At 41.1% G+C, this 15189-nt stretch overlaps 5 protein-coding genes across 5 annotated transcripts; 2 read left to right on the forward strand and 3 right to left on the reverse strand.

The window, feature by feature from the left end:
• Positions 1-6938: 6938 nt before the first annotated feature.
• K444DRAFT_644221 (peptidyl-tRNA hydrolase) lies at positions 6939-7496 on the reverse strand (the record flags this gene model as incomplete). Its single annotated transcript, XM_024884935.1, has 1 exon — positions 6939-7496. The coding sequence occupies one exon, from the start codon at positions 7494-7496 to the stop codon at positions 6939-6941; it is 558 nt and encodes a 185-aa protein (XP_024734966.1).
• A 511-nt stretch (positions 7497-8007) lies between these two features.
• K444DRAFT_644222 (protein hob3) lies at positions 8008-9236 on the reverse strand (the record flags this gene model as incomplete). The annotated part of the gene is made up of 6 exons (XM_024884936.1): positions 8008-8402; positions 8450-8508; positions 8562-8709; positions 8756-8829; positions 9071-9167; positions 9224-9236. 6 exons carry the CDS (start codon positions 9234-9236, stop codon positions 8008-8010), a joined length of 786 nt encoding a protein of 261 aa, XP_024734967.1.
• Positions 9237-9501: 265 nt separating this feature from the next.
• K444DRAFT_614620 (uncharacterized protein) lies at positions 9502-10401 on the forward strand. Its single transcript, XM_024880561.1, has 2 exons — positions 9502-9791; positions 9842-10401. The coding sequence occupies exons 1-2, from the start codon at positions 9530-9532 to the stop codon at positions 9913-9915; spliced, it is 336 nt and encodes a 111-aa protein (XP_024734968.1). The 5' UTR covers positions 9502-9529; the 3' UTR covers positions 9916-10401.
• Positions 10402-10727: 326 nt separating this feature from the next.
• K444DRAFT_21368 (putative vitamin H transporter) lies at positions 10728-12433 on the reverse strand. Its single transcript, XM_024871104.1, has 2 exons — positions 11550-12433; positions 10728-11499 (listed from the first exon to the last, which is right to left on the reverse strand). Exons 1-2 carry the CDS (start codon positions 12285-12287, stop codon positions 10858-10860), a joined length of 1380 nt encoding a protein of 459 aa, XP_024734969.1. The 5' UTR covers positions 12288-12433; the 3' UTR covers positions 10728-10857.
• Positions 12434-12994: 561 nt separating this feature from the next.
• Positions 12995-15166, forward strand: K444DRAFT_664828 (uncharacterized protein). Its single transcript, XM_024887010.1, has 3 exons — positions 12995-13149; positions 13199-14499; positions 14548-15166. Exons 1-3 carry the CDS (start codon positions 13110-13112, stop codon positions 15040-15042), a joined length of 1836 nt encoding a protein of 611 aa, XP_024734970.1. The 5' UTR covers positions 12995-13109; the 3' UTR covers positions 15043-15166.
• Positions 15167-15189: the final 23 nt, after the last annotated feature.

The following is a 15189-nucleotide window of genomic DNA, read 5'->3' on the forward strand; positions in this document are numbered from 1 at the left end:
TATTATAAAGTTTAAATAATAGAACTATTAGTTTAAAGAATCTATATTTTATTCTAAAAGCTATTTATATTATAGAAGCTAGTTTTATATAAATTTAATTAAAAGTATATTAAATATCTAATTTAGTAAATACTAATAATTTAGCTAATTAATTAAGAGTTTTAATAATAAATAATAGGAAATAATAATTCTTTTTTATTATAGTATTTAGCTATTAATAATTAATATAAAATTATAGGCTATTATTTTTCTTTTTAATAAATAAGACTAGTAATAAAAAAGGGAATTCGAATAGCTTAATAAAACTTTTTTTAAGTTCTTAATAAGATACTTTTCTATTTTTTCGAGTTTATTAAAGCTTATTTTATAAAGATAAGTTATCTTTATTAAGGAAACTAGTTTATTAAAATAAAGCTTATAATTAAAGAATTAAAACTAGAGAAGCTTATTTATTACTTTTTTAAAGAATATTCTAGCTATATTATATAGCTATATAAAAAGAAATATTTAAAGTTCTTAAAATTCTTTAAAATTAAAAAATAGTATATTATTAAAAATATTAAATTCATTTATAATAAGGAAATATATTAGATTACTAGTTTAAATATAGTATCTAGTAGGCTATAGTATTAGTTATTTAATTATTATAAATAGTAGTAAATATTTTTTTAGTTTATAATTCTATTTCTTAAATATATAATTAATCTTATTAATAGTAACTAATCTAATTAAATTACTAGGGTTTTTAATACTTAATTAGAAAGTAGTTATTCTAATAAAATAGTAGAAATAGTTTAGTAGTTATTGCAAAATAGCAAGGAATAGTGATTTGCATAAGTGGTTATCTGATTAAAAGAAGCTCTAAAGGGAGCCTCTGGATCTAGCTAAATAAAAGGGGCCGCTGAGTAAGCGAAGCTAAGCTCCCTAGTACCCGTATATATAATACACCTCCCAGAGGCTTCTAATTCTATATACAAAGGAAATAGCTAGTAAAGTACTCCTACGAAGCACCCCTAGCCAAAAGGAGTGTGTGTGTGTGGTCTATCTCCCCTAATTAAGAGCTAAGAAACCGTCATTCCCTAACGCCTCACATTAAGCTAATAGAACCAAAAGGGGTAGGAAGCAGAGCGTCCCCAGACGTCTCCGGCAGTGCACTCAGTTCCCAAAAAAAAGCCTAGCTCCAGCCCCGGACGGCTCCGCAAGCCCAAAGCCAGGAAACCACATCATATATACTATTAATACTCAAAGTCCCCTGGTAACTTCCCTCTATTCTTTATCTAACCCTTCTTCTCAAGCTATCCACTTAGCTTCTCGTATCCCTTTGCCAAGCGTTCTCGTACGGCCTTTAATTACTCGTCCGTAGGCTATAGATCAAGTTTCCTGGTACAGGAACTAGTGGTTGCAAGCTCTAGAATAGAGTAATTAACGGGCTTCCACGGGTGCTTTTCCGCTCTTGTTTCCTTACAAGGATACGAGTGGCCTTGCGAATCAGATCGTCTAGCGAGAGAAGCAAAGATTGCAAGTAAAGAGCATTCGTTTTACTAAATCAGGGCCTCAAAGATCCTTCCGTATTACTCGAGCATATAAACGGGCTCTCTAAGCGCATTAGCCTCAATTACCAAAGCGAGTTGCTATACTCCCCAAATAGGTATAAACTTGGCTGCTACTACTTGAAGAAAGTCCTTGATTACCAGGAATCCTTCGACTTCTGTAACTCGGTAGGTTTGAGCTCATATAAGAGCTTGGTACTAATCATTGATCCAGGCTATGGGAGATTCTCTACCTATTCTGCTACGGTCCAGAATTCTGTTATAATCCTCCCTTACTTGTTCCCGCATATTGTTCTCCAATGGCTGGAATTTCTCGCAAAGAGCTCGTATAACATTCTAAAGAGAGAGCCTCTACTGGGAAACGAGTAACTCAAGGTGTGGTGCGAGCAGAGCAGGTTCTACCATACGGCGTATCTAATCCCAGATATTCTGATACCGAGAGCTTTGTATTAACTAATTCGATTACTTGACAGAGTACTCCTTAAGCCTGAACGAGTATTCCTCCTTAATATTATTAAAACGAGCTGGATATGGAGCTCTTGGTCGTACTCCCTTCTCTGCTTCTGGCCTCCCATCCGTATCCCATATTGCTAATAAAGTATTTCGCTCGATATTCGATTACTTAATTATTTAATTAATCGTAAGAGGTGGGGGGGGATCTGCAGAGAGCAGGTAAGAAGCTTCTGGAGCATCGGGATTAACGAGGTGCCATACGTTTCGAAAGGTGGAATTGATTTTAAGCTCTATATATTACGCAGGGAAGCTCCTGTAATTAGTAAGGCATATATCGGAGACTGGTGGAGCTGCCATTCTAAAAAGAGGAATAAAGGATGAGAAAACCAGGTAAAACGTGTTCTTTTAGTAGTTACGACCGTAGTGAGAACAAACCGCAATTACTAGAACGCTTACTAATTGCTAATAGAGGTATGCAGCTAGTACGCCGGGCTCATAACTATCGCAAAATAGCAAGGAACAGTGATTTGCATAAGTAGTTGTCTGATTAAAAGAAGCTCTAAAGAGAGCCTCTGGATCTAGCTAAATAAAAGGGGCCGCTAAGTAAGCGAAGCTAAGCTCCCTAGTACCCGTATATACGATAGTAGTTTAACTATTTTAAAAGTATTAAGGTCTAGCCTTTTCTTTCTTATTTAGTATTTAGCTTTTCTTATAAGAAAATCTTATAAAGAAATAAGAAATATATATTTTTATTTCTCGAATTTAGTTTTACTAGTCTTTTTTAAAATTCTAGTTAGAGTATTTTCGAAATAGTTATTCTTTTAATATTTCTTATTAAAATATTAGATTTTCTAAATAGAATCTAACTAATTTGCCTTATAGTTCTCTAGCTAATAAAGTTAATTCCATTAATAGTCTAGTAAAATATTATATTTTATTAGTTATTTTCTTTCTAGAATTATATTATAAGAGCCAAAATTAATAATAAGCAAGTATTATTAAGTTTAGAAATATTAATTAATAGCTAAATCTGTAATAGCTAGATATTAAATAGTTTTACTAGATTATTTATTAAAACTTTATAAAGAAATAGGGGTTTTGAGTTTATATAAAGATATTTATAATACTTTTATTAAGAAATAAATATATTTTTAGTTAATTGGAATATATTTATTTATTTTAGTATTTACTAAATACTAGAAAGTTATAGTTTTATTTTTCTAGCTTATTTTATAATTAATAAGAAACTAGTTCCTACTAATTAGCTAAATAAGATTTATAAATTCTTAATAAAGTTCTTATTTTAGAAGAGCTATTTCTATATCTAGAACTAGACTTTTTCTAACTTATTAATATTATATTTCTTATTAAATAGTAAATAGAAATTAGTATTTTTATTATTTATTTCTGAATTATTAGCTTTCTCTAAATAATTCTCTTTAATAGATATAATCTTATTAAAGTCAGAATAGATACTTTTTATATATCTAGGCTTTCTATAGCTATAATAATAAAGATCCTCTAGCTAGTTTAGTCTTTTCTTAAATTCTTAATAAACTGCTTTTTTTAGTTATAAGAATACTAGCTACTAAGATTAATCTATTAAATATAAAGTTATTATAGCTTCTTAAATTCCGGTAAGCTTTCTAGCCCGGAATAGTATTTAATAGTAAGTAGTTTTTACTAATTATTTCTTTTAGAATTACTAATTTTTAATTAAAAGAAGCCTATTCTCTTATTTTATATATTATTTAGTAAGATCCCTAGAAATATTAAACTTCTTATTATTTAAGCTTTTAAATAACTCGAGATTTATTTTATTTATTAAATTATTATATTAGTTATTCAGTAACTTCTCTAGTTTTATTATTAAATAAATAAACTTTACCTAGAATATCGGAAATAGTTTATTTCTTTATCTTAAATACTAGTATATCTCTTTTACTTCCTAATACTTTATCTCTTTACTTTTACTATAAGCTTATTAGAGAATCTTAAAGATCTATTTAGTAATTAAGATTTATTTAACTAATTCAGGTTCTAATTAATTATAAATAAAGTTATAGGTATCTCTAGTAACTAGTTATATTATATAAATATTTTTTAGTAATTTATTATTAAATTTAGAGAAGTTCTATATTAGTTTATTTCTTATATTAAATATCTAATTATTAATCTAGTAATTATTCTTATTTATAAATAGAACAGGATTTTTAATTCTAATAAGCTATAATTAATTACTATAAACTAAAAGTAAGAGAAAGCCTTAGTATTAGCTATTAAATAATTCTCTTAATAAGAATTTATAATATTTCTAAATATCTATTTATTTACATTTCTACTTTATTACTTTTTCTTATATTAGTTTTTTTCTTATATAAAGTTAACTAGTAATTACCTCTAGCTTATTAACTTTTTTAGTAAGTTAGTTAATATATAAATAGAATTTCTAATAGTATTTTATTTATTTATTAGCTATAAGGCAGTATTTATTAATAAAGTTATTTTATATAAGTAATCTCTACTAGGCCTTATTTATTTTCGGAGTATTTATACTAATTTTAAGTTCTAAATTAGCTAGCTATTTCTTAATATCTTCTTTTAAAATAATATTATAATAGCTTTCCCGATAATATAAGTTTATAATATTAAAGTCTGGCTTTTCTATTTTATTATATTAAGACCTCTTATTTAATATATTTATAATAGTAATACTTGGCTCCGGGCTATTTATAGTAGCTTTAGAAGAAATATTAGCTTTAGAAGTAAATACTAAATAAGTTCTTCTTATTTAATATTAGTAAACTATAACTAATTATTATCTTATCTAGTTTTAAGTTAGTAAACTAAAGCCGACTATTATCTTTTCTTATTTTAAATTAGTAAACTATTACTAATTCTTCTTATATTAGAGAAAGGAACTGGTTCTTTTACTTTTATTAGTATTAAGGGAATATTATTTATTCTAGTTAAGAGTTAGGCTTTAAGGTTAACCGAATTATAAAGAATAATATCTTTCTTTTTTTATATTAATAGAGAACTAATTACTAGAAGAGGAATATTATCTGCTCTAGTTAAGGGTTAGGCTCTAAGGTTAACTAGATTATAAAGGATATTATATTTCTAGTTAAGCTCTCTAGTCCTCTATAGTTTAAGGAGATTATTAAATATTAAAAGCAGTATTCTGTTTTTACTTTCCAAGAATAAATACAGGTTCTTTACTAATAGTATTATATTACCTCTATAGGCCAAGTCGAGTAAACTTAGTATTATATAATAGCGGGATTAATATAATAGTTAAAGGCTCAAAGTTTAAAGAATCTCATATATTAGAAAATACCAAGCTATAAAATAAAGTAGGGAGAATGCCTTAACCTTTAATATTATTCCGTTCAAGTAATTCCGGCTTAGCTTTATTTTATACCTGTTTCTAATATCCTGTTTTTAGTAGATTATACCCTTATACCAGCCATTATATAGGCTCTTAAAATAGAAAGGGATAAAGATATTCGTTTTAGTAAAGAGAGAGCTAGTAAAGAAGCAAATAACTTTATTATATATATCTTATACGGCTTTATACTTCTCTGGTCTATTATATATAGTAATAAAGAAATCTTCTATAATAGTAAAGTTATTTATTATAGTATATTAGATACGGGTTTTATATTCGAGAGCTTCCAGCTAGCCAGAGATAGCCTTGGAAGCAGTAGTACAGGTATAAGTACCACTACCTAATTCGAGACAGGGAGGAGGATTTATATTCAGGTCCTTTTGTCTATTTATAGTACGGTTAAGGTTGGAGGGTAATTGAGGTTCTTGCGGGTATATAAAATCTGCGGTTTGGCTCCCGGAATGGGAGGAATTCGAGTTTTTGGGGGTAAGAGACGCCATTATTACCTATAACAGTACGCAAAGCACCGGGAAAGATGAAATGAGGTCTAATATATCGATTAGAATAGATTTTATATGCCCTTAGGGCCTGTAACAAAAGTTGTCGAGCAAACAGTGAGTTTGGGAAAAATGTTGTAGGTGCAATCTATGTTTCAATAGACTATATGGTTCTATTGACTGAAAAGAACCCTACTGTGGCATTCTTCTGGGCGCTTGGTGATCTGGACGAGGATGGCAATGTCTAGTTTACGGCAATTGTCCCACGAACAGAGAGAGCGAGGGAGAAATACAACGTTGTACGGTGAATGATAGCCTTTTATGCCGCTGGTTTGGGCTGCGTCCCTTTGCAAGCAAACGAATTCTTTCCGGTGGATATTCGAGCAATAAGAACCATGATAATCGATCTCTTCAACTGGGAGTCAAACATCTTGTCGATAATAGAAGGCATTTCTCCCTCCGGAACCTTTGGCTTTTATCTATTGTGTTTCCTAGGCTGTAGTCTTTGTGATCTTTTGCTTCCCTGAGGCTGCGAGCATGACACTGGAGCGGGTCAGGGCGGTTTTCGAATATGGTTTTAGGGCTCGCTATGCCGGGGAATGGCGGAAGCAGTATAGAGAGTAGATGCAAAGTGAGCAAGGCAAGCTGTTCGGGCAGGTGGAAGCGACTGAGTTTCGGAGAGGGGACTATCTGTAAATAGTCTGCAGTTGATAGTTTGACGTGGTCATCTCTGGTTTAAATATGTCTACCAGGTCTGCAAAGAATCCGGCCACTTAATACGGCCGGCTCCAGCGATAGACACGCATTTGCGCTTTGCTCAAAGGCAATGACGTCCCGCCTTTCTAACGCTCGTCTATACCACACATACGGTCCGAAACGTGGGTCGGATATAATCTTGGTGGATTCACTAGAGAATCTTCTTCAAGCTCGTGTCGGATCCTTCGCCATGGCAGCTCATGCAGTTACACGAGTCGATTCGATCTGCGGTGTCCCTTCATCCAGTTTATGCCTTGTGGTGCTTTATGTCCAGTTATTCCACTGGTCCACTTAACCCTCTATCATCCTCCTCAACTCCATCTCTACTTTCCCCACGCACCCCTCAACCTTAATCCTCTCCTGCGCACTCATCTTCCTCAACACATATCCCGCCACCACATCCGGCTCCCTACTCTCTGGCCTCCCAATCCCGACCCCAATCCTGGTGTACTCCGTCCCCCTCAAAAGCGCATTAATACTCTTCAATCCATTATGTCCCTTCGCGCTCGCACTCCCACTCTTAACCTTCAACTGTCCCGGCGCCAACTCAAGCTCATCATGCACAACCACCAACCTTGCATCCTCTCCCCTCCCTTCTTTCTGGAATTGTCGCCACGCAGCAGTAAGACCCACGCCTGAGACGTTCATCAAAGAGCCAGACTGCCAGAGCGTAAATTCGGAGCCTGTGGATACGAGGCCATTGCCGTAAGCTCGGGATTTCTGGAATGAAGGGTAGGAGAGCGTATTTGCGAGGGCGGAGAGGACGGTGTGGCCTGCTGAGTGGAGGGTATTTAGATACGGCCCTGGATTGCCAATTGAGCAGACGAGAAGGCGGACTGGAGTCGCCATTTGTGGCAGAGAGGTGAGGAGGAAGGAGGAGAGGGCAGATTTTATCGCTTCGGACTCGTGGTGTACATAATCAAGAGAAAATGGGGAGTGTCGTTGTTGGCGCCGTTGTTTTCGAGTTAATTTCTTGCCACTGGGATCTTCACCAGGCTGAGACATTTTTGCTGCGACGATCGCAAGGCTGAAGAGTTCTATTTTTGGCGGAACGCGACGAAAGACTGAGTTGTTTGGGAAATGCCAAATAGAGTCACTTTCGACATTTGAGGAACTCTTTGCTCCTTTATTCATTTCTCGATACTATCATCTTCGGTGACTTTATTCGTTCCGTTGCTTTGTCACAATGGTACACTGAAGAGTCACACGGCCGGATGTGGCGCAGCAATGACGGAGCCACGCTGAACCGCAACAACCGAACAGCCTCCCATATGCGACGAAAAATACATTAATCCCCATTAAAAGCACATCTAATAACGCCCGACTCCCCAAGTACCCCTGGTATACAAGCCTGTGCGCCTCAAACAGTGCCGCTGATGCTCAACTCACGAATCTCCTGCAACACCTGCTCAACTCGGCTGTCAAGGTGACCTTGTGCATATTGCTCGCGAGTATCCGCATCGAGATATTGTTGGACCTGGGCCATGCGAGAGTAGGCTTCAGCACAGAATCGCAATTGGATCTTGACCAGGGCTTCGAAGCTGGGATCGAGGTAGGGAACGCGGAGGTCGATGAGTTGTGGGAGTTCGGTGAAGAGTTGCTCATTCAGTTGCTCATATGCAGCTTTGGCCATCTCAGTCTCCTTCTCAGCGCGCGGCAGCTTCGTTACATCCTTGTCGGGCTTCTCGACAAGCTTCTTGACCTTGGCGCGCATGGCGTCGTAGTCGAGCAGCTTGTGGTTACGTTTCTTGATACCTAAATGTTTGTCAGCTTTGAATCCGCAGCAGACCGCGAGTCCATACACTCGTTGATATCCGGGAAGTATGCACAGAAACGAGAGATGGGCTCGAGGACGGTTGTTCTGTGGACAGGTATTAGCTGGCGTAACTCCAGATTCGTTTGATACGCGTATACCGGTATGGGCCATCGAGCGCCTTAATCGTCTCCGCGTCGAGATCCTCCACTGCCTGCTTGTAGCTACGGCTAACTCCATCCTTCGCGCCGGCGTCGCCGTAGAAAGCGTCAATTGTTTCCGCGATGCGCATTTGGGAAGCGGTCATGGCTGCCAGAGTCAGCGAGGTTCTCGGGATCGATCTAACCACACGTACCTCTCAGAGAATCCAAGTAGCCCTTTGACTCCTTCTGCAGGCGGTTCGCAGCTGCCTCCATCGTGCGATAGCGTCTATATTTCTTGAGATTAGACATTTGCTCCTTGGTCTTCTTCCCGTCTTTGCCCTCCGTCTTCACGATAAGGCGCTCCATCAAAGCGATCAGCAAGGCAGGTACTTGCTCCATAAAAGACTCCTTGGCAAGGTGGGCCATGAATGAGTCAAGAGATGACTCCAGAGTTGCACGCTCCATGGTTGGGTTGTACAGGTTCTTGGTTGGGGGTGGGGAGTCTGTGTAGGAAATTGCGTACGGACCTTTCCTCGACCTCGTAGTCCCTATCATTTGTCTTCTCTACATGCCCAGTCTTCATCATGACCTGCGTTGTCGCCCGATTCACATTCTTCTTGAAGCCTACACTTGTTAGCGGTGCTCGCGGGGGGGTCGAAGGTGAACATCGGCTATCCTACCTGCCCACGACATGATTGCGGAGTGCCTTCACTTTGTCTGCGGATATCGTTTCTAAGGGGAAAAGAAGCCTGCTACAAGAGCAAAGCGTGGTGGAAAGGAGTCCAGAGGCAATCTGGTGATGTTTGTTCTTGGTGTTGAAAGAAGTTGGCTTGAAGCGAAGTGGTAAACTGACGACACACTGGAGTGGCTGAGCAGAATGCCCGGAGCGGAAAATCTCTAACCTCCGACCCCCAAACATCCGGATTATTTTATTTCATCCTTGACAAGACATTCACACAAACAACAGAGTCACAGCAGTCAACACAATGCCTTCTCGAGGGAATCCCAACGTGCCAAATAAGCAACGCAGGATCGCAAGTCGAGTCAAGGTCCAGAAGCGAAATGCTGTCAACAAAGTTTCCAAGAACCCCCGAGGATCCGCACGAAGCAATGTTCTCCTCCCAACTAGCGGACCATTAGCACTGCCATCTGGCAAGAAGGCACGGAAGTTGGAGAAGGCGAGGAATCATGCACGACAAAGGGCTGTCGATAAAGCTATGCAGGAAGAGGGAGAGGTCCAGATGACGGGCATGTGACGGATTAAATTGAGAAGATTGTATGCTGATCATGGACAACAGATGCTCCAAAGACTACTAAAGCAAAGACTACAAAGAAGCAAGACAACAAGATGGAGGTTGATGCCATATCATGATCAATTAATGGCGTAGTAGGCGTATTGAGAAAAGCTGCATGGCTGGCATCCTGTTGGGGCAGGCTCGCGGAGGACCTTCTTGTGCTCGAGAACAACCCGACCAATGCATACAGTGGACAAATTACTGAGGGTACAGAAGGTCGGGGTCGAATTGGAGAGCACGTCATGAAGCATATGTCCATATAAACCGCACGACAGGCCGAGAGGAGCGGAGAACAATTGCTTCATTGCATACGTCTACCTCTAGTATTTGTTGGGCAAACTGTTGCAGCATTTTTCAACCAACAGTATGGTTCACGTGGTCCAAACTATCTCTGTCTGCTTGCTTTTTAATCATCTCTTTCCGCCATTCCATACCCTGGGTTTCTGCCCCATGTTCACCATTCTCCGGCGTGTCAAGCGTGTAACCCCAGACACTTTAGCGAGTGCTGCCTAGTGGGGTTGCTGTAACGGCAAGGGCTGAGGCGCTCAACCCGCTCTCTGGGGTCTTTCAACAGTCAATGATCAGCGACATGGAACCCCCTTCCTGTTTCCTTCTTGTACCTTCCTCAAACACCCGCCAGATAAAATACTTATTGGCATCTTCTATTGCTTTTTCACAACGAAGTTGTTTTCGCGCTGCGCGGAGATGATACATACCAATTGCTGGGCGCGTGGATTTGAGAGGTTGCTCCGACTTCATTGAAAACTCGGGAATCAGCTGAGGTTACATACTCAAGATATTTCCGACCTTTATTATAGTGCGCTTGCTGCGTTTCTTTGAGCAAACCAGCAATGATATAGTATAATATCACACGATCGTTTCGACCCATTCCCCATCGCAGATACATGGAAAGTCGTACGCGTTTCGAAGCGAACAGGAACCTCCAAAATACAGCTGCTCAACCAATAGCCCAAGGCAATTGAAGGAAGACAGAGAAAGAAGCCTCCATGCGCGACTATTCACAAGATATAGCGGAAGTTCTCCTGCTCCAAGTCCGTCTCATCCACGCCTGCAGAGGGCAGTTCAACCACGCCGTTTCCACCATCAATCTCAACCAGCTTTCCCGGCTCGGCCTCGATAACTACGCCTTGAACTCGATCTCTTCTCTTGTTCTCCCAGTCCATATACTGTCTTAATAGTAAGATATCCAAGATCCCGAGACACAAACAAATGATACACACCCTACAACCAGTGCGATAGTGCGGTGCCTCTCTTGCAAAGAAGACCTGCGGCCCTGAAATATTGCCAGCGCAGTACGCAAGAAACACAACGGCACTCACAGCTGTCTTCTTGGTATACCCAGCGACATCACTGGCAATGATGCTCAAACTAAGAGGAAAGCCTGAAGCATAAGCAGCGAAGATAAACACGCCACCAAGCCGACCACTGGTTTGAGATTCTGGTAGGTAGCCAACGAGACACCACCCAAGCATGGCGATACAGAGGAGGCAGGCAATGATGATGCAGCGGGACTTTCTAAGTTTCGTTGCTAGCAAGGCGGCGGTGAGAGTGAAGATAACTTGGCAGCCGCCTTGAGGCATGCCGAGGAGGAGGGTGCGAAATTGGTCGTGGCCAAGACCTTTGATAATCACTGATGTGAACTGGAGATAGTAAGCACATGGAAGAACTCAACAAAAAGGCACCGGCTGACATTTGTGACACCGCCATTCGGCAAGCTCGTGAAGGCTGTGTAGAAGAACAGGAGCCAAGTCTTAGGATCTGTCAATGCTTCAATGGCTTGGTGTCTCTTCCAATGCGTGCTCTTGAAGCTATTAATATTCTTCTGAGGCCTGCTGTGAGCAATCTCCCGTTCATGGGGAGTCAGCCACCTCGCTGTCGTCGGGCTGTCTGGCAGGAAGAGGATCAATGTGATCGACCAGGCAAAGGTAATGAGACCAAATATGATGAACAGCCACCTCCACGCAGCAATCTTATCATCAATCTTGCCAACTGCATACGCCAGCAGCCCGCCAAAGATGCTCGCCAGTCCATTGCCAGCGAACCAGATGCCATGCCGCAACGAATGTTCTGGCGGCTTGTACCAGATGCCGGTGATCAAACTAAAGCCAGGACTGATGATGCTTTCGAAAACGCCCAGCAGAGTCCTAAGGATAAAAAGCGAGGTGAAGCTCGAAGCTGCACCGTGGCACATTAGCACTATGGACCAGCAGAGGACGGCGGTGGAGAGGTATTTCCCGATTGGGAACTTGACAAAGCCGATAGAGCCGGGAAAGCTGGCTACGAGATAGCCGAAGTAGAAGGCGCTGCTGCACCAGGAGTATTGCTGCCCGTACAGATGCGTGTCTGTTTGGATTCCCATGACAGCCGTGTAGCCCAAAGTGACCTTATCGAGGTATTGGAGCATGTAGGTCATGAACATCAGCGGCATCAAGCTAAGGAATTAGTTGGTGGATGAAATAATAGGAGAGGCGGGGAGCCACTTACTGTGCATCAATCTTTCGAAGTATACGTTTCTCCTCGTCGTCCACAATGACGATGGGTAGGCGAGCTTTCTCGTCATTTTGGAAGTTAATCTCTTGATCGATTTTGACCTCCATCTCAGGCACAAGGCACATGGGCAAGGAATTGAAAATGGTGTGACTTGGGAGGTGAGGAGTTGAATCAATAAGTGGCTGAATGCTATCTATTCGAAGTGAAACCTGACCAGAGACATGCCTATATATGTGCTCCTGCCATCTTCAAGCTTCACTCGAAGTAACAATCCAAAGTGATGCATCCGTCCTCCCGCGAGCAGTATCTGGCCTCCAACGGCTAAGAAGGGAAGATACACACTTGGATAATCAGCCCGGGGTATTGATAAGTCAAAAGGCAACCGCTGGTCAAGTTCTCCGATTTCAACAAGCTTCATCTGTTATTAGTGAAGGATCAAGTCGTAAGGCCGAGATTGTAATCAATGGAGGATCGTGTAACTTAAAAAGACTGCGATTCTGTTGGTTGGGTTTTCCGAGGCTTGTGAAGCCACCTTCCCCACTGCTGACCGACCAGTCAACTCGGTCGATGATTGGTCAGAATTTCCGACGACAAGCACCACCGGATTTTCCACCAAGTGATAGGCTCCTTGATCTCCGTCCCTTTAGACTCCCAGATTGACCCACCTTTCTCATTGAAGATACAGCAGCTTTTAGAGTAATCTTGCGCTTGGTTTGTGTTGAAATCACAGAATTCCAGCTTATCGTGGGGACCATGAACGATGTCGCAGCGGCCGGAGGAGGATCTACGTCGCAAGAAAGGTGACAACCTCTTCATCGTAATGGACTTGGAAGACGGCTGACCTCGAAGGTTGCGATGCATGTCGCTCGAGTAAAGTCAAGTGTGATGAGAAGCGGCCAGCCTGTGGAGCTTGTACAAAGCGGAATCGTCAATGCTCCTGGCCGGGATTGGAACTGAGGCCTGCCGCTCGACGGAGAGGTTACTGGTCTTTGAGGTCCGGAGAGCCAAGGCGGTGCCCACCCCTGATCCCAAGAGCCAGCAGTTCACTCATTGAGGGCTTCTTCGCAGAAACAGGTCCCCCCCTCCAGACCCAGCTTGATCATGCGTCCCAAGACGACTCCTTTCTGGACGTCGAGTCGTGGGCAGATAGGGAGATGGACAACGAATACACATTTTCTCCCATGTCCTTTGCCTATTCTGTAGACCATCTTCAACCATTAGCCTCAATATCCGCTGGGTTTGGAGGCACTGAACCCTTAGTTCTGTTCCCAGGGTTGGGAAATTACTGCGCACCTGGATTCCAATCTGTCTTTCAAACACTATCGGACCATCATATCCCAGCCGCAAACTCCCTAGTTCTCAATGAGACAGAGGTCCATGCCCTCGACCATTATCAAAAAGCTTTCTCAACCTACAGGACCACTAAACTACCGCGATGGTCAACTCACAGACTTCTTTTGGACCTGGCCTCCGAGAACTCTATGATAATGCACTTCATTCTCGCAGTCTCAATCAATGACGTTTGCTACCGAAAAGAGAACGAAGCATCTGCGGAGGCAAAGAGCCACTTCAAAACAGCTCTTCGAGACTTCGTCAAGATTGTCAAGGAAGACTCGACGGAAAACTACAAACTCGCTATGGCGGCTTTCCTCTTCTTGTACCTGTATGTCCCGAAACAACAATCACTACTACAACATACCATTGATCAGTTGAGCACAACGGTGAGGGACTTCGTCAAACACCATAAGCTTGACAGCTTGTGTCTGGAGAGCTCGTCAGAAACACTATCAGCAAGGAGTTTTATCCCTTCTGATCGCAATGTACTTGCTCGTCTTATAATTTGGACGTTCGATGAGGATGTCAAATGTGGGTTTCAGGGGTACGGCGGCCATCTTGCCAAATACTTGACAGCACATCGGGAGCGGACCATGGCTGTCTACGAAGTTTCTCGCGTGGCTCTTCGAGCATTCTGGGGTACCACCTACCCGCAAGATCAAGCAGACGACGACGATGACAACGCCATGGAGTTAGAGCTGCTCTGGGTGCTAACTGCCTTGTGGCAAGACATCAATGAGCTTACTCAGAAAGCATGCCTCGACTACACCGAGTCATGCGAGGATATCAATCAAAGGTTTAATCTAGTGCCGAAGGTCCATTCCCTGTCTATGAAAGCATAGTGACTCACTGACAAACTATAGAAATACTGCTCTGTCTTCCAAAACTCAGCCATGACGGATATGCCTCGTTCTCGAGTTCAAATGAACGCAGATTATGATGTGGTTCTGTTCAACGCCCTCAAGGTGTATTATTTCCGAACGAAAGTAGCGGAGACTGAGTCAGAAACCCCGCCAGAAATTCAAGCAGCATTGAAGAATATCCTGACCATTATTCGGCGGACATTTGCTTCCAATGGCAACGAACTACATGACCGGTTACAGTGGCCTCTTTTCCTTGCTGGCGTTGAGACGGATGATGGTTTTTATAGCGATTGGATACTTTCGAGGATTTCGAAAAATCGTGCCAGAGCGGCTCTGGAGACAGTAATCCAGCGTCAGACTTATTCCGGGAAAAGTTTAAAGCGCTTGTCGATACACCAAATTCGGAGTTTGCTCTTTGGGGGTCAGGAAAATGAGTATTTGACTTTGCCTGATGCAGGGCGGGATTCGCTTTGGGACGCGCTTGAGGAGCTTTAATATTGGACGAATGAGACCATAATGGTTGGGATGGGGCGTTTTTAATTTGTTGATATGGGACTCCACTTTGAATTTAGATCTTGGTTTTACTCCACTTGTCTACGAACCATCCTTCAATCTGACCACCATATTATTACTTCCAAGCTA

The sequence above is a fragment of the Hyaloscypha bicolor genome (assembly GCF_002865645.1).
Source record: "Hyaloscypha bicolor E unplaced genomic scaffold K444scaffold_107, whole genome shotgun sequence".
Lineage (NCBI taxonomy): Eukaryota > Fungi > Ascomycota > Leotiomycetes > Helotiales > Hyaloscyphaceae > Hyaloscypha > Hyaloscypha bicolor.